General features: G+C 47.0%; 3 protein-coding genes across 10 annotated transcripts; all 3 read right to left on the bottom strand.

Annotated features, from left to right (window-relative positions):
- Positions 1-91: 91 nt before the first annotated feature.
- Positions 92-2,683, bottom strand: LOC311391402 (brorin; the record flags this gene model as incomplete). Its single annotated transcript, XM_084488757.1, has 3 exons — positions 92-324; positions 1,320-1,449; positions 2,351-2,683. 3 exons carry the CDS (start codon positions 2,681-2,683, stop codon positions 92-94), a joined length of 696 nt encoding a protein of 231 aa, XP_084344883.1.
- Positions 2,684-3,117: 434 nt separating this feature from the next.
- LOC311333520 (SWI/SNF-related matrix-associated actin-dependent regulator of chromatin subfamily E member 1-like) lies at positions 3,118-12,223 on the bottom strand. Of its 8 annotated transcripts, none has more exons than XM_084463393.1 (12): positions 12,169-12,223; positions 11,609-11,651; positions 10,445-10,488; positions 9,436-9,534; positions 8,716-8,733; positions 8,194-8,286; positions 7,245-7,376; positions 6,910-7,081; positions 6,306-6,478; positions 5,689-5,790; positions 5,163-5,436; positions 3,118-4,785 (listed from the first exon to the last, which is right to left on the bottom strand). In XM_084463393.1, exons 2-12 carry the CDS (start codon positions 11,613-11,615, stop codon positions 4,280-4,282), a joined length of 1,620 nt encoding a protein of 539 aa, XP_084319519.1. In that variant the 5' UTR covers positions 11,616-11,651; positions 12,169-12,223; the 3' UTR covers positions 3,118-4,279. The 8 variants fall into 8 exon arrangements, with proteins under 8 accessions (XP_084319519.1, XP_084319517.1, XP_084319520.1 ...); XM_084463391.1 differs by having other exon boundaries at positions 11,600-11,651; positions 12,169-12,217; XM_084463394.1 differs by having other exon boundaries at positions 8,206-8,286; positions 11,600-11,651; positions 12,169-12,217.
- A 2,313-nt stretch (positions 12,224-14,536) lies between these two features.
- On the bottom strand, positions 14,537-20,724 carry LOC311385158 (all-trans-retinol 13,14-reductase-like; the record flags this gene model as incomplete). Its single annotated transcript, XM_084488712.1, has 12 exons — positions 14,537-14,685; positions 14,938-15,097; positions 15,476-15,642; positions 16,212-16,321; positions 17,038-17,176; positions 17,693-17,812; positions 18,273-18,470; positions 18,622-18,817; positions 18,961-19,063; positions 19,615-19,753; positions 20,211-20,393; positions 20,550-20,724. The coding sequence occupies 12 exons, from the start codon at positions 20,722-20,724 to the stop codon at positions 14,537-14,539; spliced, it is 1,839 nt and encodes a 612-aa protein (XP_084344838.1).
- Between the last annotated feature and the right edge of the window lie 3,531 nt (positions 20,725-24,255).

The raw sequence follows: 24,255 nt of genomic DNA, 5'->3' as shown, positions 1-24,255 counted from the left end.
GAAACGATTCTACACTGAGGTGGGGAGGCTCTTTATTAAGGAAGTGACTTCTAATCCTATGTAATTGGTGCAAGAGGCTGTCACCAGTGGGTCACGGTATCGTGTCCCATTTGGGGCTGAATCCTCTGTACTCCTCGTCATTGCTCCTGGGGATCTCTTGTTCAGTGGCTGGAGGAGGGCTGTCCTGGGGCTGGTGCTCGCAGGTGGCCTGGGGGTGGATGTGCCAGGAGCCTTCCCGGTAGGTGCAGTAGCACACGGTTCTGTCGTCCATGTCCACCCGCTCGCCTGCAGGGATTATCTGGCTCCCAGCGTAACAGTTAGGACCTTTTTGGATGGTAAGGGTTTTAGTTAAGCCAAATGTTGGTGTTCATCTCAAACATACAGATCTCTCAATGTAATGAGGATGGGAATTTCATACATGAAATGCATTGTGATGGTTCCATGTTGACCATATGCCTGCCATGTAGCTGAGGTGACGCACGCAATGCCAGGTCTCTTGAAAACAGACAGGCTGCTGGCGGTGGGGGGTCTGTCCAGTGCCAGCTTCAACCGTTCACCTTTATGGTTAGTCTGCCCCTTTATTTCATCCTCAATTCCCAAACAGGAAGCATTGGCTGTTTTGTCGAGCACTCTCATTTGAACATATTTTGACATTGAATCCTCAAAGTAAACATGTTTTTAAATGTGATATGATCGATGTTGTCTGAGGGGTTTAAAAAAGTTTGAGGTGAAGTAGCGCTGTCTACTGGACAGTAAATGTAGCACACCTGCACTAGTCACGAGAACCATGTAGACTCAACGGAGAAAGATGACCAACAATGCGAAGCATCGATTACCAAAACTTTCTCCAAATGAGCCAAACTGAAAACATTAATATTAAAACAAATATTAAATATGATTTTTTTTAAATAAAATGGTGAGTAATTGCCAATATAACACTAAGATTTTGTTCAATTTAAAATATATTATTTTACATAACGGAATAATACGACGGCCGTGTAGTCTATTTATCTTATCTTCTGTGCTCCTCATCATGTCTCCTCCTCTGTCCACATGTGAGTATAATGGGGCCAGTCCCACAGCGCTGGATGAGGTGACGTAACCACCACCACCGCCCAGTTAAAACACATCCCACTGAGAAGGGACTAATTTTAGACATCAGATCAACGGGGGGTCCAATGGAAATATTGCGTGTGTGTGTGTGTGTGCGAACGTTCGTTCATGCATTATGTGTGACAGCAACACACAGCCTATATGACCACTAACGTGTTCAATCCATGAAATACAACTCTAAGCTAAAGGCATGAAGTGGTATTTACCGGACTTGCAGACCGGACAGCATTGATTGGGTTCGAAGGATGGGTCGACGCAGTGGGGGGCGGGGCAGTCGGAGATGGAGCAGTACACCTCTCTGTTGGCCTCGCAGCGACACCGCTCGCAGCGGGACAACTGGCGCACGAGGGACGGAAACACACACGTAGTCAATTAAGGGCCATCTCGATGTGGGCCTATGGATCGATTAATTAGGCTCCTTCTGTATGGCTTCAATTTGGACTTTCAATCAATTTTACTGTGGTGGATCAACATGTATACTTCCCTATACCAATATACAATTAAAGATTTGTTAAAAGTTTTTTTTTAAATACGGATCAGTCCACATGCATTAATGCACATGCCTCCTCACGTGGGCAATGAAGCCGTATATAATGACACTTTTTCATAGACTATATGCTGTTGGAAGCGCAATTTACACCTATAACACCTGCGTGCACTTAACTGGAAAACCCTTATTGTGGGACACACATATACACACACACATCTATCTGCTGACCCGGAGTCCCCAACGCATGCCAGTGTTGGTCGTTGTGTTGCCTATTATCGATTACCTATTATCATGTCAACAACACATCATCGGTTACATCATATCTAATCAATAATCGACCTCTCTCACTATGACGGACTAATGAACGTGCATATGGTAATTCCCTTTGTATAACTCTAACTTGGCATAATCCAATAATTAATAACTTATTGATAAGTAAGATAATAGATCATTAAAGTAATATAATGACACGTAATAATAACACGTAAATAAACGCGCGACTGAAGTGCGCACATCAAATGGCTCATTGGTATTGTTCCATCAAAGGCTATCGGGTGAGTGGGGAGACATTCAACCGTGGCCTGCTTGTAGAACAGGACATATTTCAGGAAAAGGCTATAATATAATAATAAAAATGTATTATCGTAAAAAAAAAAATGTTTTATGTCATATTGTATAACTTAGGCTATACGAGTCATGTTGTTTTCCTGCCCCGGGAAGATGAGTGCGGTAGCGGCTCATATTCACCCTGAACTCCTCCAGGAGCCGGTACGTCTTGCCCCCGTACACGCACACCTTGGCCACCGCCTCGCACACGGGGCAGCACGCCTTGTACCTGATGCGGGTGCACCGGGGGTGCACGCGGGGACACTTGGGACGCACGCACACGGGGCCGTCCACGGTGCAGGTGCACGGGCACGCCGTCGGGCTCGGGTAGTAAACTTCTCCGATGGCGTACACGTAGCCGTGGTCGTCGATGCACCACTTCCCCCGGTAGTCCCCGAACTCGTAGTCCGAGTCGCTTTTGGAAGAAGAATACTCCGCCGCGACTCTGATCTGCAGACTCTGGAAAAGTAGCATGACAGTGAAGCACTGTGCGCAATTCCTGGAGCTCATTATTATGACTAGAAGTTATAACTATATTACTATAAGTCTACTACTGTGATAAGTATGTGCAATACGCGGAGGATCAGTGCGCCTTTCCTCCACAGGCGTGTGTGGCTGGTGACGAAGATGCGCACATAGCCGCCTCTGGGGACTCTTCCTGTGGCCGAACCCAATATGGCTCAATCATGGAAAATGGCCGTATAGGACAATAACAGTTGCATTTTTAAATAAAATAAACTTCCACCTATCATTTGCGAGTCCGATATGACCTCACCAGCTACAGTATTATTAAAGGTCTAATGAGCAACCGAAGTTCGGTTTTTTATTTATTTTCTATTTGACAACACAACTGCATTAATGAGTAAGATGATTCATTTAATAAAACCACACACCACTAAAAGAAAGAGGTCATCGTTTATTAGGCATAAGATAACAATGTACAAAATAAAGAATAAAAAAATTCAGAGCCTTAATACTAAACATCCCCATTCAAGTAAGGAAAATTACATTTTGATGCTAAAGAGGTCGATATTGGAATGAGTCCTGTAGTTTGTCGAGGTCATGTTGTGAGGGAATGGAATAGCTAGATCTAAAAAATGTAATAATACCAAAAAATATCTATTGAATATAATATTCAATAGACGACTATTCCAAATCTTAAAAAATTGTAATTGAATCCAGATCAGCAGAGTGAAAAGCTTACCTTTCAAACAAGAGTCCAATACTCACAAACCAAATTTGAATATATTATCAGACTAGCAGTCTATTGGGAGTCTATTCGGAGCATTGTGCGAATCAGACCCGAAATACAAAAACGTTGACATTAAATCTTAAAAACAGGCAGGAGTCAGACCCAGATTTATTTGGACAAACGCTACACACCATTTATGTCTGCCTACAACAAAGTCAACAAACAAGAAACGATTCTACAAAACGCTTTCCGTTATCCTGATTCAACGATTGCGTTGGTTGGTTTTCAAAGAAAGCTTGTTCCACCTCCTCAATCATCAACCAAGGGAGAACAGAAATAATCATATAAAAGCAAAACATAACTAGAGGGATATTGGCTTCTATTGAGGTCTGTTCACACTGGACTGACCCGTGAGGATCAGACACACACACACTGAACACAAGCAAGAGTAGTTGCCGACGGTGACAAGATGTGTATATGCAGGACATACTGGGGAATCTGGGACGAGGATGTCAACAACCGAGTGAGGCGGTCGGTCAGCCAGCCAGCCTCGTGCCAGATCGGTCAGACAAGTGTTGGTGTGGCGAGTGATCGCAGGAGAGTCCTTGGATTGGAACCAAAAGCAAGCACTGCCTGGAGCCCTCGTGTGGGGAGGTGACTATGTGGTGGCGTCTCACAAGAAAGACGACTTTCATCCATCAAAATGCGGCCAGAGAAGGAATAATAAAAAAAAAAAATACAAGAAAAAAACAGGACCACTCGTAGACCCTGCAGTACCCTGACAGGCCGGCCCGGGCTCTACTAGACCCTGCAGTACCCTGACAGGCCGGCCCGGGCTCTACTCGACCCTGCAGTACCCTTCCAGGCTGGCCCGGGCTCTACTGGCCCGTCTGGTTGCCGGCCGGCGCGGGCTGTGGTGGAAGAGAAGGGGGGCGCGGACTGGGGGCCGGTTCCTCTGCAGCAGCAGCAGCAGCTGAAGTAGCAGTAGTAGTGGTAGTGGTGGTGGAGGAGGAGGAGGCGGAGGCGGCAGCTGGAGGTGTGGCCTGGGCAGGGGGTGTGGCTGACGGAGGGGACTGCGGCGGGTTGGAGGCGGCACCCGGGCTGGGCTCCCGTGGCGTGCGGGGCCCCTCGGAGCCACCGGCGGCGCCGGGCGTGACGGAGGAGCGCTCGGGGGAGGCGGGGGGCCCGCTGCTCATGCTGCTGCTGCTCTCCTCGCTGTTGGTGGCGGCCGTTGTGGTGATGGCGGCGGTGTTGGCCAGGGGCGGAGCACTCTCACGGGGGGGCTCGGCGGACGCGGGGCTGGTCTTGTCCGTGGGGGCGGCGGGGGGGAGGTCGGCAGACTGGGGGCTGGGAGAGGCCTCCGCTGCGGAGGACGGGGCCTCGTCTGGGGGGGGACACACAGGGGAACGAGACGTCATTAGTGTGGTTTCAACAGGTTCAGAGATGACCTTGATTGTGACATCGATATTTTATTTTTTGTTTTGACTTGAACATTATATAATGAATTTATAATTCATTGTAAAAGGCACGAGAGGGGAGAAGTTCCTACACGTGCGTGCTTGTTTATCACCACAAAGAAGGCAGTGAGTTTATTTTGTGTGGGGAGGTGTGATGATTAGTCACACAAGCAGATCAGCAGAACAGCCTCTGCCTCACCCACTCAAAACAAGCCTCTCTCTCCCTCTGTGTTCACCTGTCGCTCTCTCCCTCCCGGTGTACCTCCTCCTCCTCCTCCTTCCCTCTCCCTCCCCCTGAGCTCACCTGTCTCCATGGGCATGGGCGTGTCGTCCCCGGGCCCGGCGGAGGCGGTGTCTCTCTGCTCGACGGCGCTGGCTGCCGCTGTGGCGGCGGCGGCGGCAGCCTTGCTCGCGGCCTCCTGCTGCTGCTGCCTCTCCTGGGCCTGCTGCGCCGCCTTTTCCGCCTGCTCCGCCGCCTCGCGCTCCCGCTCCTCCGCCCGGCGACGTGCCGCCTCCTCCGCCGCCGCCATCTCTGCTGCCAGCTTGTCCATGTCCACCTCCACCTTCTGACTGCACAGCTGGAGGGAAGGAGACAGGAGGGGTTGAGGATACCGCAGGCTGGTCCAGATGTGGACCATAGCTAGGTGGTCTCAGTCCCTGTGCCCTCAGCTAGGTGGTCTCAGTCCCTGTGCCCTCAGCTAGGTGGTCTCAGTCCCTGTGCCCTCAGCTAGGTGGTCTCAGTCCCTGTGCCCTCAGCTAGGTGGTCTCAGTCCCTGTGCCTACCACTACGGGGGTCCTGAGCTAGGGGTCTCCTGGGTCTCCTCACTCACCCTCTTCAGCTCGGTGTTGAAGGAGTCGGTGGTCTCCAGGAAGCGCCTCTTCTTGTCCTGGTGGCGGTCCTCGATCTGCAGCAGCTCCGCCTCCAGCTTCCTCTGCGGGGGGGGAGGGGGAGAGTGAGGGGAGTGAGACTAGCAGAGCACCGAGCTACGCTAATGGCACAATAACAATTACCTGACAACAAATCCTGGCCTGACACCCAATCAATTATGCTGACGTGGAATATTCAAAATGTAATTATTTAAATGGCCTCACTTCAATTTTTTACAAATGGATCATTAATGTAAAAACTGTACATTTGTTTATAAAACAATTAAAATAAGTTGCTTTGTCAGTTTTAAAGCAATTTTTTTTTTTTTGCAATTAAATAAGTAGGCCTTTGTCCAAATGTTTTGTGTTGCATTACATAATGGCCTTTGTCATCCAAATAAAATAAAGACCTTAGAGAAATGCTCAATGGTATTCTTCGAACGAAAACTGGTCACCAAATATCGACAAAATAGACAGATTAATCGATTACGAAAAATGGTGGGAAGAATTGAGTGAACCACAGAAGGGCAGAGTCGGTGACAGGAGTGGTGACGGAGGACGGTGTGGTGCGAGCTCCTACCTGGTGCACCATGAGCGACTGCACCTGCCTCTTCAGCACTTGCATGCGGGCGGTGGTGACCACCGAGCGCACGTCGGGCACCACCACCTCGCTCAGGATGTCACTGATGAGGCGGTGGTTCCTCTGGAAGCGGGCGGCCGCTGTGTGCTTCACCGAGAAGCCGTCGTCGTAGTCTGATGGGAGAGTCCGGGGGAGAGACAGAGCATGTTCTTAACCATTCTCTTACTTTAACCAAACGGAAACCCTTGAGGTGTACACCATTAAATGTCATCAGGGTAGATTATCTGCATGGCATTAATGACTAACCTTCACTTGGTTGAAAATTGAATATTACCTTTGTATTGGTAAATACACTATGTGTATATAGTGTGGTGCACATGGTCTGGCATCTACATAGCCTAGTGCTAAGCCTAGTAGCCGGATCCCGGTATGAACCATGGGGGAGTGACGGCAGTGGTGGTAGTAGGACTCCCACCCCAACATCCATTCCTTCATGGGTCACACCGGGAGGAAGTGGTGGTGGTGGTGGTAGTAGGACTCCTACCCCTACCACCAGCTATTAGGATGGGTCACACCGGGAGGTGGTGGTGCCGTTGTCTCTTACCGTCTGGGTCCTCGGCGGGCTGGATGCTCATGTAGGGCTCCCCCTTGTCCATGCGGGTCTGCCTCTGGCGGCTCTCCTCCTCCATGGCCGCCTCGGCGCGGTTCTTGGCGTTGACGTAAGCTAGGTAGGCCGGGGAGTTATGGTAGGCCTTCAGGGAGTCGTTGTACTCGATCTGGACCAGGGAACACCCTCAAATCAGTCCACGCTTTCTGACATTTGAAACGTTGCTATTTGGGCCATCAAATACCAAAGCAGCATTGGTCACTGCTGAATCCTTTTACCTCAAGGCCCAATAAAGTCATTTTATGCGCTTTTATTTTTTATATCAAACCCACCTTCTCTGCCTCGTACTCGTTGAGGTAGTCCTGCTTCTCCTCGTCCGTCAGGTCTCGCCACATCCCCCCGATGATCTTACCGATCTCCCACAGCTTCAGGTCGGGGTTGGACGCCTTCACCTGGTCCCAGACCTGACACGCGCACACGCACACACACACACACACACTGTAAACCCCCGTCGTGGCTCAGCACATACACTTAAAGGTCTCATGCCATAGCCAGAGTTATGCAAACACACTTGCAATACTTAGTTTTGACATAATTAGCATCATAACATACTACTTATGAGCACGCAGATTCAAGCTATAATTAATGTGTTAGTGTTATCGACAAATGGCTACATGGCATGAAACCCATTAAGCCAATTAAAAGACAGCACTGGAGAAGATGGGAGGTCGACCAGAGAGAACGGAAGGACAGCAGCATCACGGATGACACACACACACACGTGTGTGTGTTGAAGAGCACACAAACAGGCAAGACATGTCGACAAGACCGTTGCTCTTCAAAACTAGCACCCATGGACGCCAGCGAGCATGACGAGGGAGCAAGATGATGGGATGGGTGAATTGGGGGGGGGGGGGGGGCGTGCCCCCAGTGTGTCGGCAACGCGACGCCAGTGTTGATGACAGCTGGCCTCGTCGTCGGGTCGCTGTGGGCCTCTCCCTCACCCGTCACCTCTGCCACCCCCGGCTCCCCCCCCCCCCCCCCCCAAGAGAGGGAGACACAACCAAGTGTGCCCCTTCCCCCACCCCACCCCAATGTTCCATTCGGGTGCTGGGAGGTCGGGAGGAGGAGGAGGTGGTGGTGGTGGTGGTGGTTGGGTGAGGGCGGATGATGTTGTAGGTGTGGCGAGGAGGGCGGCGACGGTGGGAGGGACGGGGGAGGAGAGAGGAGTGGGGAGACCCGACAAGCAGTAAAAGCAGACACCGTGGATGGGTGTCTTACCTTCCTGCTTACCTTCCGGCTGTACCGCATGTAAGGCATCAGGGGCTTGTCTGGCGGCTTAGGGGGCTTGGGCACGGTGATGCCCGTGGAGTTCTGTGGAGAGAGAGAGAGAGGGGAAGGAGAGGGGGGAGGGTGTGAACAAGGGGTTGTTTTGGTCGCCAGAGTACGGGGAGTTAAAGGGAGAAGGGAGAGAGGATGTGAGTAAGCATCGAATTTAAGTCACATGGTGCCAACACTACAGGCTCTCTTGGTGAACAGGGTGGAGATGCTGGCTTACGTCTACGAATCAATAAATGGGGATCAGAAAGCACCTGGCGTGTTCAAAATACACTTAATAATAGGGTCCAGCTCAGATTATGTGTTTTGGGTTAAATGCCGTCTGACTATACAATCTATGGGATGAGTTATGTTCAAGTACAATAAGCAAACCCCATTCAAGTGGCGTGTGGTTTTAATAAATTAATAGTGAAGTGGCCAGTGGCTGACTAAAAATATCTAGAAAGGACAAATTGAGTTCATAACCTTCACTGGTGTGATCTCCTAAACAGGTAAAAGAAGAGAGGGGGGAGAACACAAAAGTCAGAAGAGATAACAGGGGCACGGCGGTGCTACTGAAGTCAACCAACAAGGAGCACAACCAGCAGGTGATCATAAACAAAATGATATCAATAATGCAATCATGCACAGAGCACAACAAGCTGTGGCATGAAGGGCTGAGCATGACTCGGGCAGTGGGGGGGGGGGGGGGGGGGGGGGGGGGGGGGGGGGGGGGGGGGGCCGAAGGGGGGGGGGGGGGGGGGGGGGGGGGGTGGGGGGGGGGTATGGAGACCCAAATGACAACATTAGCGGGGAGGCCCGATAGCCCTTTGTTTTGCTCCCGTAAAGCAGAAGTTGTGTTGTCCTTGGAGAAACAACTCCATTTGTTTACTCCTATTCAAACGTCCCCCACCCGTATAAAACCAACCTTCTATGTTTGGTCTCCATTGGTTTATATGTCTGGTCTCCATTCCGTTTTGTTTTAAGTTAACCTTTTGTTTAAGTTGTGTGGATTCTTATTGCGTTATTCAAATCCACTCACCCTTCAAAAAATAAAATAAAATAAAAATCACTGGTATTGGGCCACCTATCTAAAGTGTCCCAGCACTACCCCCACCCACTATCTCCTCCTCATCCACTTCCTCCCCACCCACTGCCCACCTGCCCACCCCAGCCCCCATAAGTGCGTCCAGGTCAGTGCATTACCCTGCTGGAGCCCGCCGAGCTCCCGCCCAGGCGGAGGTTGTTGTAGGCCAGATGGCTGTAAGGATTGTATCCCACAAAGCCCGGGGTGGAGGGCAACTGCTGATGGAAGACAAATGAGACAAAACACGAATGAGATATGGCGTACGAACAAGAGGAGCGAAGAGGGATAAACGTGTAGAAAAAAAGGATAAGAAAACTCAATTCAAATGAATAAATCAATAAAATGGATTTTTTTTTGCTGCTGCTTGTTTGTAATGATTTGCATACACGGTGCGCACGCATTGCGAGGCAAAGCCAACCGGGTCTGTAACCTAAGTGGTCTAGTTAGCAGGCGCACATTCAAAATAAGCCAGCAAACAACGGCACAATGTCGAGGGGAAAAAGGGAAATGTTCCCCTTGTGCGACAACTTTCTCTCCAGAAATGACACAGCATCTCACACACAGCTTGAATCTATTTTGAACAACACCAACATCGACTGCCAGGAAATCTGTGCTCTCCCTGTGCCATCGGCCCCATTACTGTGCTTAAACAGAAATATGAGTGCATTACAGAGGCAAAACTATCTGAGCATTGACCCTGCAGGGTTAGGAATTCCCCTTATGAGACACTCTGAATATAAGGCTCCACCAAAGAGCAGAGATGAAGGTTTCAGCAACATGGCAGTGCAAACGAGTGCGTCTTATCATCATCATCATATTATCGTCTTATCACTCGGCTTGCTAGGAGAGCACTACTTGCTGAAACAATATGTTAGTGTGAACGGTCCATTTGCTAATACTGAATATTAGGAACACGCAATATTTTCATTAATTAACATCACCAACCTGGTGCATTGTGGGACATACTCAGCTAAATAGCACTAACGGGTGAATTAGCTCACCTGCACATGAAGCGCAATGTGCCTGACTGATTAAATAATGGGTATACGCTTGCACATTCACATAAAAACCCAACAACGCAATGCCAGGCGTACTGGAAGCGGGTATGAGATAAGGCAGAATACTTACTGCTGCGGGGGCTGGAGGAGGGGGAGGGGCATATGATGGTCGTTCTGTGGAGAAAAACAAGAAAAGCCTTCACCACAAGGGGACAGCCACGGCCAACCAGATGCATGATGGACACATCATGCTTCTTCCAGCCTACACCGCAGACTCTTCCAACTGGGATGCATATCTATCCATCATACATCTAGGTGGACACTCCCACTTCTGATGTCACAGGGCAAATCACACACCCAGTGGTAAAATACGGCCCCTTAAAGTATTTTCTTCAGTGTGAACCAAATTATGCCATACAGCTAGCGACATGTTTTATACCAGGTCTAGTGATAACTTTAGCGTTGGGGTGTGCATTATAGGATAATCTATGACTTTGTGGAGTAGTATGGTCATGTTTTCAATCCATCACTACATGTTACCTATGGTGCCTGAGTGATTGTGTTCCAGGAAATAGTCAGATGTGTGTCATTCTCCAGACCATTTGTGTTTCCAGTAACAACAAAAAGTGTCACAGTGTCATCAGTTTTAATTTGGAGTCACTCAAAAAAATATGAATCATGATCAAGATCCTTTACTTGTGGTTCTTACACGGGTCAGTACCTGGACTGAATCACTGGTCACTATATTTTCATCAAAGACAATGTATGTCATATTCCGACAAAGAAACAACAAAATATTAAGTACACAAAACTTTCAATGTTTTGATAAATCCTAGGACTCATAAAAATAGTAATTACAAGCTACCTCTACCCATTTATAACACAATAACGTTACATCTGTGTGGTGAAGCTAGCATTGGACCATCGACAAATATTGTATAAATGATGTACAGACATAAATCAATACATATATTTGTAAAATACAATGAAATGTAGTTCCTGAGAAGATACGAGCATAAAAAAGCAAAACATAAAGCTCCATATGCATGTCTTTAGTTACTAGAAGAAAACTAAACTAAACTAATGTACAATCATTAACAGAATAGCATGCAGGTTTTAGTACCTCGATATCAAACTAATGTACACATCAGAGAATAGCATGCCTATTTGAACAGCTCGATTTTAAACTAATCCACATTCATTCATAGAATAGCATGCATGTTTTAACACTTCGATATTGAACTAATGTACAATCATTCACATAATAGTATTCAGGTTTAAACACCTCGCTTACTTGACATGGTGGCAGCGAATCAGACCCTTGTCAACATATGGACCTGGATGACAGAAAGAAGAAATCGTTAGGAACAATTTGCATGGAGAAGTTGTTCTAACTCGAGCAGTCCACCAAAGAGTAAGCATTTGAAGTTAGAGAATAACGAGAATAACTTGAATGAATGGCTCGCTAACGTGAACCATAGTGAGCGGACAGGGCCTGCTAGCCACCGGCTAACACACAGATCCATTCAAACAATACAAATGTTGAGCGTTACTAAACGTATTACAAGACTCTTGTATTAGATGAAAGCTGAATCATACACCCAGCCCCCTAATATCTTAATTCTGTGTAAACTGAGGAGATATTGGTGAATAAAGAAGTGAAGCTAACAGTAGGCTAGGCTAGCGATCGATGGACAGCCTTATAGCGTATCGCACACACACGTTTAATATCGCACCTAAATCAAATAAATAACTCCCACCAAACGCTCACAGTAAGCATCATCTGTACCGAAATATATACAAACTAAAATAAAGATAATTTTAAGGTTTCTTGAATAAAATAAAAACACTCACTGGGTGCTCCTTTGTTTCCTCCACTCGGTCACCCGACGGCGATCTGCACAATTCTCCCGAACGGGTTGCCAAGACCGACAAAACCCTTGAACAATTGTAAGTAAGCCAATGAAGTTAAAATGGTTAATAATTCAAGTAAAATATCAGTTTGTATTAAATACATATATTATACATGTATTTTAAGTTTTATACAATAATAAAGTCAGCAATCTTAGATCTTTAGTAGGCCATTACATCTTGCCAATCTGGCAACCAAAGTACTCGCGGGACCTCTGACGTTTAATGATAAACATAATATATAAACCTTTTTATTGCAAAATTTAAACTTTTATAAAATTAATTAGACATTCAAAATTACATTGAAGGTTAGAATTATTATTAAAGCAAAAATTACTTAGCCTATTAAATGGCCGTGGTTCCCAACCTGGGGCTCGGGACCCCACTTGGGCCCTTGATATGAGTATGGGGTCCCAGGACACAACAGAAGAAAACATTATTTTACACATTTAAACTGGAACAGAAGAAGAAAAACCTACAAGACTGACACGTTGACCTACATTGGTAAAATACAAATATACATTAAACAAAAATAGATGTGTAACATTAAGTCGACTGAAATACATTAGTTATTTGATTACTAAAACGTATTTACTATTGTTATTATTTCTTTTGAACATAAACTTATATATACATTGCATACATAGTTGCACAAAGACAGAGTTGAAGTAGCTAATGAGCTTAAGAAAGCGAAGTATGCTGAGATGGCTGGAGAGGCAGCACAGCGAGGCTGGGGTATGCGACTAAGGCCTATTGAAATCGGTGCGTGGGGGTTCGTGGCTAGATCTGCTATTAGCTTGCTGACTGAACTGGGTATTTGTGGATGAAGTCTGAGGCAGGCAGTTAGTAACATGTCTGTGGCAGCAGAATGAGCAAGTGAATGGCTGTGGGTAAGGAGAAAAAATACTTCCTGGGGTGCAAGCTAAGGTAAGCCAGATGTGCTAACGTTGGCTAATGTGCTAACGTGTTTGTTTGGTCAGGGTTAGGGTTAGGGATAGGGCTAGGGGTACGATGCAGGAAAGAGAGTGTTTAGATGCATTAAATGTGGCAATGTGGTGGCAGCATTGAGGGGGGTGAATCCAGGACGCTGGTTTCATTGTTAAGCCTTCAGGAGGTGTCGTGGGCCTAACTTAATGAAACATCTGTGAAAGAGGGTGCCCACTTGATAACCCCAATGATATTCTGCTTACTGCATACTGCTGTATTTACTGCTGTTAGTTGGGCTAGTTGTCTCGTGTTTTTCACCTTTGGTTGGTAGCTTAGTAGCCAGCTTGCTTATAAGGTTGGTTTGGACAGGGGCTTCTGAATGTGTTTTCTTCGATTTTGGCACAAGGGATTATAACATCTGATCCTGTGTATTAATGAAATAGCACAGCACAGCTGAGTGTTCACTTTGTTCATCATAAGAATCAGAATCAGAATGTGCTTTATTGCAAGTGCTTAAGTGCTTAAGTGCAACACGTGTAAGGCATCTTCTTGCTATTTGGGGCAAACAATGAATGCTGTCCTGCCAGTGTGTGAGTCACAATCCTCCACAGTCATGGGTTTGGTTCGGAGTAGCTGCACATAATGGATCAGAGTGACCCAAAGGATGTGTCGTCTGTGTGACAACGGGTGGTTAATCCACTGATGGAGAGCTTCATGATGACATAAGCAGAAGATCAGGCCTCTTTCCTACCGTTGAAAGACGGCTGTTGTGGTTGGTAGGGATAGATGGATGGAGAGAGAGAGAGAGAGAGAGAGAGAGAGAGAGAGAGAGAGAGAGAGAGAGAGAGAGAGAGAGAGAGAGAGAGAGAGAGAGAGAGAGATACAAAATGTCTACATACACAAATACAAAAGAGGACATACAGTATATGCTTTAAATTTTCCGAAATTCAGAGGGGACCAACAAATTCATCAATCTAAAAGAATACAGTAGAACATCTGCTTCTAATGTGAGCTTTGCTTCTGTTATTTATTCAGATGATGCAATGTGTGATATTATCTTTAGGTATTATCAATTATTCATTCTAATTACAGTAATATAATGATCCCACTGAAAACACAGAAAAAAAAGACAAAACAACAATGACAATTCATTTTTTATAACTTTTTACATTTTACTACCAACAACACATGCTTTCTCCTTCATCAGATTTGGCTGCAGTGGAAATAGTTACATTCTAAGTAAATCTTGACCTTGCGTTACTTTTATTAAAGGGTCTAACCGTGGCCCAGTACACATAGCGATACCCTTGGAATTGCAACATCCTTCTCAGACTTCCTGTTTGGTCGATGAGCTAGCGCGGAACTAGCGATGATTGCATCACTGCTAGCAACTCTTGTGATGGTGGCTTCTGTATTTGAGGCGTTTCTTCAGGGCCAACAGGTCGATGTAGAGAGTCTGGTTGAGGACCGCCGATGCACAGAGCAGGCCCCCATGGAGGGCCCCCGCCATGCCGTTACAGAACACGTCTTGACCTGCACGCGCACACACACACACACACACACACACACACACACACACACACACACACACACACACACACACACACACACACACACACACACACACAAACACAGAGACAGCAACGCACGCACGCACGCACACACACACACACACACACAAAGCAACTCCGTCATTCAGGATTAAATCTTGACTTGCATTATTTAAAAACAATTCAGAAGCCTTTCTCTACAGTTATCTGCCCACACAGGAGGGCCCCTCCTCACCTGTCAGGTAGAGCCCCTCCACTGGAGTCTGGGGCCGCGTCCTAGCAACCGTCTCCGGGCTGAAGCGCTGCAGGTCGTGCTCGGCACCGTACATCTCCCCTCGCATGGCGCCCAGGTAGTGGACGTTGGTCAGAGGGGTGGCCGCGTCAATCATCACCACCTGAACATGCACACGCACACACACACACACACACACACACACACACGTCATTATCAGTACGACAGATCATGTCCTTTTACACGTGCACATTGACATCACACAACTTATTGTAGCAATTGTGTTGCATTATGTGAACAATATATTATCTCAGGTAAAAGACAGGGAACATGGTGCGACGGTGTCCTCAGAAGGGAATCACACACCATGGATGATTTAGTAATGGCTTCACACACACACCTCAGCAAACAGATAGACAGTCGGACGGATTTCACACACACACACACACACACACACACACACACACACACACACACACACACACACACACACACACACACACACACACACACACACACACACACACACACACACACACACCTTGTCCTTGAGCTGGGGGAAGACGGTGAGCGCCCAGCCCAGCAGCTCCTGGGCCATGCCGTTCTTCAGGTCCAGGTAGTCCTGCCCCCTCTTGCCGAGCCTGGTCCCCTCCCACTGCTCGAACCACTCATAGCGCGCCATGGTCAGCAGGGTCATGCACGACTTGCCTGGCCCACGACACACACACACACACACACACACACACACACACACACACACACACAAAGAGAAATTAGGCTAGTTGAGTTCCTACGCAGAAACTTGCATCGTGCTACACAACAGCTAGTGGTCAGTGTGGCACACAGGGGACATCTTCTCTAAGGGGGCTGGCAGTGAGCTAGACGATGGCAGGAATTGAACCCATGGCCGTGAATGTCATTGACAATCAAATACACTGTGTCCTGACCCCCTCCGAACCCTACGAACAGATAAATGTTTGCGTGACATTTAAATTTGCAGTGTAACTTGTGCCCTGGAGCCAAATGGTCTGAAGTGAAATCTTATCTAAAAAGGGACACAATTAAGCCTCCATGGAGACCAGGAGTCATCTTCTCTGAATCGGTTACACATTACGATGTGTAGCCTTATTATACATATATTACACTACAATAAAATATACTGCAACTTTATTGTTAAAGGTTAAAATACATTGATCTGTGTGTGTGTGTGTGTGTGTGTGTGTGTGTGTGTGTGTGTGTGTGTGTGTGTGTGTGTGTGTGTGTGTGTGTGTGTGTACCTGGTTGCTTCATATTGGTGGTAGGATCTTTAGATGAAGGGCTGGTAATGAACATCATGGGGATGTTGCCCAACACCTCGTCTTTGCTGAGCGATGAATAACGATCCATTCTACATACACACACACACACACACACACACACACACACACACACACACGTGTGTATGAATGGGTGAATGCTAGGCAATATTGTAAAAGTGCTTTGAGTGGCCACTGGTTAGAAAAGCGCTATATAAATGCAGTCCATTATAGTCATTAACTATGAAGCAAACGCTTTATATTTTTCAATTTACAAAACAGTTGGTCTAAGTATAGGTCCAAGTTCAATGCTGGGTTTTGTGGCTTTCCCTATTATCTTCTATTAAGCGTACGCTGTGATGTCAGCCAGTCTTGTGCTTGCATCTTCAAATCGCTTTGCTCCGTCTCCGTCTCCTCTTCCACACATGACCGCTCTGTTAGCAGTGTAAAGGGCAGCTCTCTAATTGCTACGAACCGGCTGACTGAACGCTTACTGTGGGACTACAACAGGGCTCTATCTGTTTGTCATGCACTGAGTTGATCTGGAATCCTGACCCTTATCCTTAATAGGATCACACACCACACAGCACACTTTCCAAGACACCTCTCCCATTGGTCTTTCAAAGTGGTATGTCTTCTTCTCTGACCCAGTCTCTTTGTGCTGTCTCAGATTACAGCAAGAGGAATCAAAGAATGGATAATCTTGTATTCGTCAATCTATCTATTTCTTCATACTAGTTACAAAGTAAGTGACCCACTATGTTTTTTGAACGTCTGTGTGGGGGAGGGGGAGGAGAAAGCGACTCACAGGGTGTCTAGGTCATTGTCCTTATACATCCAGAAGTTGGTGGAGACGAGGCCCAGCTCCTCCTTGGTTCCATCCAGGCCCACGAACACCAGGAAGGATCCCATACCGTGGCGCATGCGCTTCACTATGGCATCTATCTCTGAGGGAAACACACGGCAATACACACCTCCAGAACATGAGTATCCATACAGGTATGCATATCAAACACTCACCCACACACACACACACAGATGGTAACTTATTACTAGAAGTCCTAAATATACCAGTGAGACCGTACAGGTGAATTTAATAAGGATTTTTTGCAAACCAAGGTCAAATGTCTTTGAATATCATCTTGAATTGTAAACAAGTCATTTTTCCTGACCTGCATGGCAGTTAACTCCTTAACATTTATCCATAGAACTTTTGTATCACAATAGCTGCCTGAAAAACCTCTGCTTTGTTCTAGGTTTGTGTGTCGACTACAGCATTCAATACAAAAGAAACAAATGTAGTACAAACGTTGTACAAATGGTCATAGATTTCGCACCAAGGACAAAGTAATGGTATCCCAGACACTGTGTGCAGGGGCCGGTGTTAAGCTTGCCCTTGAGTGCCTCAGAAGCATGCTCGCCCCAGAATACACCATCATCCACGTCTTATTGGGACTCGTTACCAGGCTTGTCCTGGATCTGCTTGGGCAGGAACTTCTGGAAGGTGTTGAAGATCCCGGCGTTGGAGATGACCACGGGGGCGTGCACCTCCATCTCCTCCCCACCCTTAAGCACCGTCACACCTGACCACACACACACACACACACACACACACACACACACACACACACACACACACACACACACACTTCATAGTATTGATGATCCAATTCGTGAATCGTATATATATGCCAATTTCTTTACCTACACCAGAAGATTGATCATCATTAAAGAAACGCGTTTGCTAATGTTTTTGAGAAACAAGCTGCCATCACAGACAAACCAATATTAGGAGTCCTCCCCTCCACTAGGAGGCACTGCGCACTTTGTCCCTCACCGGATGTACAACAAGAACTGGTTAGCATTATACAATTTCCTGGTCACCCATATTGAGCATGCGTATTATTAGAGCTATTATTAGAGAGCACAACGGTGCTGAAACAAGTGAAAAAACTGAAAACTCAAAACTGGCTAAGCGGATGTCAGTACCAGAGTCGGCCACTAGGGCCTGCTCCCCCAGCCGGGAGGCCACCATATGCTCACCATATGCCCGGCCCTGCTGGTTGAGAAGGACACGCTGGACGGGGGCTCGGACCAGCACGGCGCCGCCCGACCGTTGGATGAGGGGGATCATGTGGAAGGCGAACTCACTGGCGCCGCCTACTGGGTAGTAGGCGCCACGCTTGTAGTGGTGCAGCAGGAGAGCGTTGATAAGGAAGCTGGACTCCTTGGGGGGGACGCCTGCAGAGCGGGCGGAGTAGCAGGGCGTCAAACGCATGCATGGATGGATGTGGACGTGCTTATTGTGGTGCTGTGAGTGTTTGGTGTGGTGTGTTTGGTGTAGTATGTGTGTGTGCATGTGCGTGCGTGTGTGGCATGTGCATGCGCGCACCGTAGAACAGGTAGGCCGACAGGGCCTGCAGGTCCTTGTTGTGCGTGAGGCGGGACATCATCTCTGAGTGGCCGGTGGTCGCCAGGCGGAACACAGAGGAGATCCTGTACAGCAGACCGGTCCGCACCAGGAAGTGAACCAGCCAATAGGGAACCATCTTCAACATAGCGATGAGTGGGGTTCGCTTTGATGCGAGCTGCAACACACACACACACACACACACACACACACACACACACACACACACACACACACACACGTTTGTAGGCAACATCAAAGTCGGGTCAAGGAGTTTGGGTCCCCTTTAAAAAGAAAAATAGACTTCCTTCTCATAGCTACCTTCATGAGCCTCATGAACTCATCGATTGCCTTCTCCTCGCCAGGAAACTGCTTCTTCAAGCAGTCCTTCATCTCCGTCTTCCCTGCGTGGATGTGGTATTCTCTGTATGGGACACAAAGGGAGGAGCACCGATATTCCTTCACCACCAGTGACTTTAACCACACAAATACTGCAAGAGCTATCGCCTCCCAGCATAGCACCGCGATCTGTCATCCTCGTCGCATACATAAACCCACCCGTCTCTCTCACTGTCTCATGGTGACCCTCAAGCCTAACCACGTACATGGATAACTAATTATCCATTTAGCAAATTCCCTTTTGAAAACTAATGACATCCTCAGAATTCCTTTCCTTCATTGGAGGAAGGGTTCATATAAACCTTTGGTTAGATTTGTTTTGTCACTAAATTAAATGTGCAATGTAATTGGTTTTTAAATGATTTTGAATGTTTTTTTGAATGATGCATCTGATTAATTTTATTTTGTTTATTATTAATACGATGATTTTGATTTAGATATACTTTTCTTCAAGGGAAAAAAACTTGAATTTCTTTCAACAGAAAATCTAATATTACATGCAATAAAAGAAAACATGAAAACCAAATCCTCCAGTCCACATCCTCTGCCTTCCCCTCTCTCCCCTGGTCCCCTTACCTTCTCTGGTGTGGCTCTCCCAGCATCACGGTGTCAAAGTGCTCCTCCAGCCGGGAGAAGTGCAGCTGGCCCTCGGTGAGCTGGTCCAGAGCCACGCGCAGCAGGCTGTTCTCGTGGAGCTGCCCCAGGTAGTGGATGCCTGCACACAGAGGTACACACAGGGGCTGGATGGAGGGTTGGATCGGGGTTGGGTTTGTCGGTTGGATACATGGAGGATGAAGCGATGGATAAGAGATGGGTGGATGGATGGGTGCAGTATGACGGATGGAACGGTTGGATGGATAAGAGATGGATGGGTGAATAAGAGATGGATGGATGGGTGAATTATGGATGGATAACAGATGATTGGATGGATGGATGATGGATTGGCGCATTATGATGGAGGGACAGATGGGTGAAGGGTGAATGATGGATGGATGATTGATGTGTGGATGGACGGATGATGTAAGGACGGATCAACAGATCGATAGACACTGCTGGTGTTCACAAACTGTGTGGAATGGATCCCATAAACTTCAACTCCTTGCAGGCCACCCTGACACACACACACTGCCTCCTGGCTCTGACGCCATAAGAGGTGCTCCCGGGGTACTTGCCTACATCAAACTCAAAGCCCTTGTTGTGGAAGGTGTGTGTGCAGCCCCCGGCCTGGTCGTGCTGCTCCAGGACCAGCACCCTCTTCCCGGCCTTGGCGAGCACGACAGCGGCCGAGAGCCCCCCCACCCCGCTGCCGATCACCACCGCGTCCAGAGCTGGGGGCACCCGGTCTGCCCGGAAGCCTGGAGGAGCGCGCGCGCACACACACACACACACACACACACACACACACACACACACTTAGAAAAGGTAGACCGATAGATGGGGGCACTCATGACAGTAATGACAAAGACACACGGGCGAACATGAAAAAGCCAATAACAGATGACAACACAAACCTTTCTTGAGTCTCTCGTCCCTCTGCTTGCTGTCGGTGACCAGGGCTGCGGGCGGTCTCAGGCAGTCCTCATCAAACACCTTGTAGCCTCGCCCGGCGGTCAGACAGTACACTACAACCGCTGCCAGTAGCGCGGAGCCAACAGCCCCCAGAATCCACCAACTGCCCCACCACATGATGCCCCTGCAGCGGCGAGACCCCCAGGGGTGACAAGAGCAACCGGACCCACCCTAGCCTTCCTCACACGGAGAAGTAAACACAACGTCCAAAGGGTAGTATCTGGTTAACTTACAGAAATGTAGGTTAAGTAAACAGGTAATGAGGTAATCGCAGAAGAGAGGTGGAGCAATCAGGACGTGTGTCCATGCGGAGGGTCCTACGGGAGGGTTTCGAACGCCTGAACGCCTGGAACATTAACATCAATCAAGTTAGTTTAGCCTCATCCAGAGAGGTGTCTATGATGATCCCAAGTGCTTCATCTGCAGCAGAAGAGAGGCAAGTGAGCAGGAAAAGAGGTGGTGGGTTGCTAATAAAAAGCCTAGTTGCGGTTTACTTCACACAAAAACCCAAAGGAGTCACAAACAAATGAGGGTATTCATTAGCGCTCAATTGAGACGATACAGCCAGCTGAATGGATTCTAAAAGTTCTGAGGTTAAGATATTCCATGAACTGGTTAATGGATTTTACACCCATGTTGCATGAGACTGGCAGTGAAGAGAGGCTACTGTATATTAGGGTGGTGAGGTCCTAGAGTCAATTGGTTTCCCCTGGACACACACTTCCTACAAATACTACAAATACTACTGCACATTGAAAAAGCGTTTAGAACGTCTTACTGTCGTTTTAGTTCTGCGATGCGGCTGCATACAAAGATGCTCTCTGACGTTACTGGGATACCCAGGGGCGACCCCAGCTTGTTGCCGTGGATGTGACAGCAACCAACACATTAAGTATGACCACACTCACAACCGAACCCGCTGGTCTGGTGGAGAAGTCACCATTGTGGATTATATCCGCTTTGACCTTGTGGGCTTACACCATTCCCTCTCCAGATTTGGGGTTGTGCCCTCGGACACACATTCTGCCAGACAGCCTCAGACCATGGAAGAAGAAGCAGATAAGAGCCTGGAGATAAACAGCCCCCGCTATGGTTCAACCCCAAGGCCCACATTCCCCCTTAACCCCACTCTCTCCTTTCCCCTATTGGGAGGCAGCCAGTGATGTATTAAAGGAGCTCATTCTGCTTGTAGAAGAGGGTGACCACCTTGTTCTAGAGCCTACAAACATAAACCACTGAGCTTCTCAACCAAATAAATAAAATGGTTTTATAACATGATTTTTGATATGAGTTTTATTGCAATTAGGGAAATTTACAGAAATACAAATGGCAGTGCCAGATGGGCCCATATTAATCTTGCTTTGAATATATGACACTTAATAAATATACCTGTCAGAACATTCATGTGTATTTGAAACAGATGTTTTTGTAAACCAAGGGCAAATGTCTTTGAATATCACCTTAAATTGTAAACAAGTAGTTTTTCCTGATGCATGGCAGTTAACTACTAAACATGTATCCATATAACTTTTGTACCACAATAGCTGCCTGAAAAACCTCTGGTTTGTTCTAGGTTTGTGTGTAGACTACAGCATTCAATACAAGTAGAACAAGTACAAATGGTCATAGATTTGGCACCAAGGACAAAGATACATTTCCCACAATATCTTCAACAGGGTTTGCTAAATTTCAGTAAAATACAGAGCAAGAATATAAAGTATCCAACATGTAAATATTGTGACCAGATTATGTCAAAATGCTATCTACAAACCCATTTTCTCTCTCTAAACATGAAAAACATTTCTTATGGCACCGGTTTCTACTAAAATATCAATCATATAAAATAAATTACATGTTCATTATAAATGGTGCAGTATCTAAAGCAGAAAACCCCATCCTTATAAAATAGAATGTAACAAAATATAACTTTCAGAGAAAAGGGAAGTTGTCAGGTTGACCCCCTCATGGTGTGTGTGTGTGTGTGTGTGTGTGTGTGTGTGTGTGTGTGTGTGTGTGTGTGTGTATTTGGATTTGTATGTGTGTGTGTGTGTGTGTGTGTGTGTGTGTGTGTGTGTGTGTGTGTGTGTGTGTGTGTGTGTGACATGAAAATCCTGGGATCTGCAGAACAAAAAAATCTGTCATTTTGGCACCTAAATCAAATGTAATCCCTGAACACCCTAAGCTAGCTTTTTCTCATAAGCTCTAAATTACATTTCTTCAAATGATGCCCAGGCCTACATAGGCCAACATATATTTAAATACAGAATATCTTCCTGGCAGATTTACTGTGCAACACTGGTTGAGGTTAAAGTCAATGCGTTCTCTTGAGGAGTGGTGTGTAGTTGCATTAAGTGCATATCATCACCAACGGGAAATACCAAACGGTCGTGTGAAATCCATCTCACACGAGGTTTGATAGGTTTCATAATAAGTGCCATCAACCCTGAAGATACATCCCAGAAATTGCATGAATCATGACAGTACAGAAAATGAATCAAATGCATATGGCAGTGGAAACAGAATAGAGAACGAAGAACTGAAATGTAACAGATAGGCTTCCCTACCCGGAATGACTCAGAGATACATCCAGTGAAGTAAGTTTGGCACACTAGCATCGGAGCTCACGACATGACAGTTTCACAGCACGACTGTTTTGACACGTAGCCCTGTTAGTTTAGCTTTGATCACGCTTACAGACAGCAAGAATCAGAGCTGCTGATGCTCACTGGTATGGCACAAACGGAATGGTTATGAAAACACATACACACGCAAACAGACACACACACACACACACACACACACACACACACACACACAGACGCACACACACACATACATTGGATCTTTAATAATGACATTCAGGGCTTTCTTTAATGGTTTTCAACATCTTCATTCCCTCTCTCGTCTCCCTAGACTTCCCTCACACGTTTCAACTTATCAACGATAACGTCAATTTGAACCTTGATCAATTGACACTTGGTCTGGTTCCAGAGTGGATTTTTATGTGTACTTTAGTCAGATATAATCCATAGCCACTTGCCATGGGAGTACCCATCTTCTATATGAAGTGTTCAGCTAGACGTCACCCATTCTCTCTCTCGTGTTCGATCATGATCTCTCCCTACCACTACTTCTCCGCCTCACTGTACTTCGCTCAATCTGCTGTAGAAGCGGATCTTCAGCTGTGGAAATTCCAGGTTCCGGGACAAAGCCCCCCCTTCCCCCCCGGACAGCAGCTTGTGGAGCATGTGAACCCTCTGAATGAGCTCATCATGAGGCCCACTCAGAACACGCTGATCACTGCGAGGCCGCGGCGGAGCCAAGAGCGATGCCACGGCTTTTAAAGGCGTGAACATATGATGAGCTTTCAGCGACACGCTGCATACTAGTTGGGGTGTAGGCGATGATAATGTACTTACAAGGAACTGTATGTTATAGCGCTGGAAAGTCAGGGACGCTGACAGTTAGTTGTTTTGAGGATGTATGTTTGGAGGATTGAAATATTGTGGTCAATTCTGTTGGGTTAGGGTTAGTAGTTTCTGGTTTAGAATGTCACAAAAAGCTTTAATGTGATGGGTGCTGTACAAGAGGCCAGAGTCGACTGGGGAGAGAGGGGGGAGGTGAAGGATGAAGGAGTGAGGGGGGGAC

The sequence above is a fragment of the Micromesistius poutassou genome (genome assembly GCF_964030765.1).
Source record: "Micromesistius poutassou genome assembly, chromosome: 1".
In the NCBI taxonomy this organism is placed as follows: Eukaryota; Metazoa; Chordata; class Actinopteri; order Gadiformes; family Gadidae; genus Micromesistius; species Micromesistius poutassou.
Note: the sequence above shows the minus strand (reverse complement) of the source record. Positions and strands in the feature narration are given on the sequence as shown.

Excerpts from the sequence above, each read along its gene's own strand:
- LOC311333520 (XM_084463391.1), bottom strand. Across the intron at positions 5,791-6,305 it reads AGTCGCTCATGGTGCACCAG|AGGAAGCTGGAGGCGGAGCT; the intron begins GTAGGAGCTCGC and ends CCCCCCCCGCAG. Across the intron at positions 4,786-5,162 it reads GCCCATGCCCATGGAGACAG|ACGAGGCCCCGTCCTCCGCA; the intron begins GTGAGCTCAGGG and ends GTCCCCCCCCAG.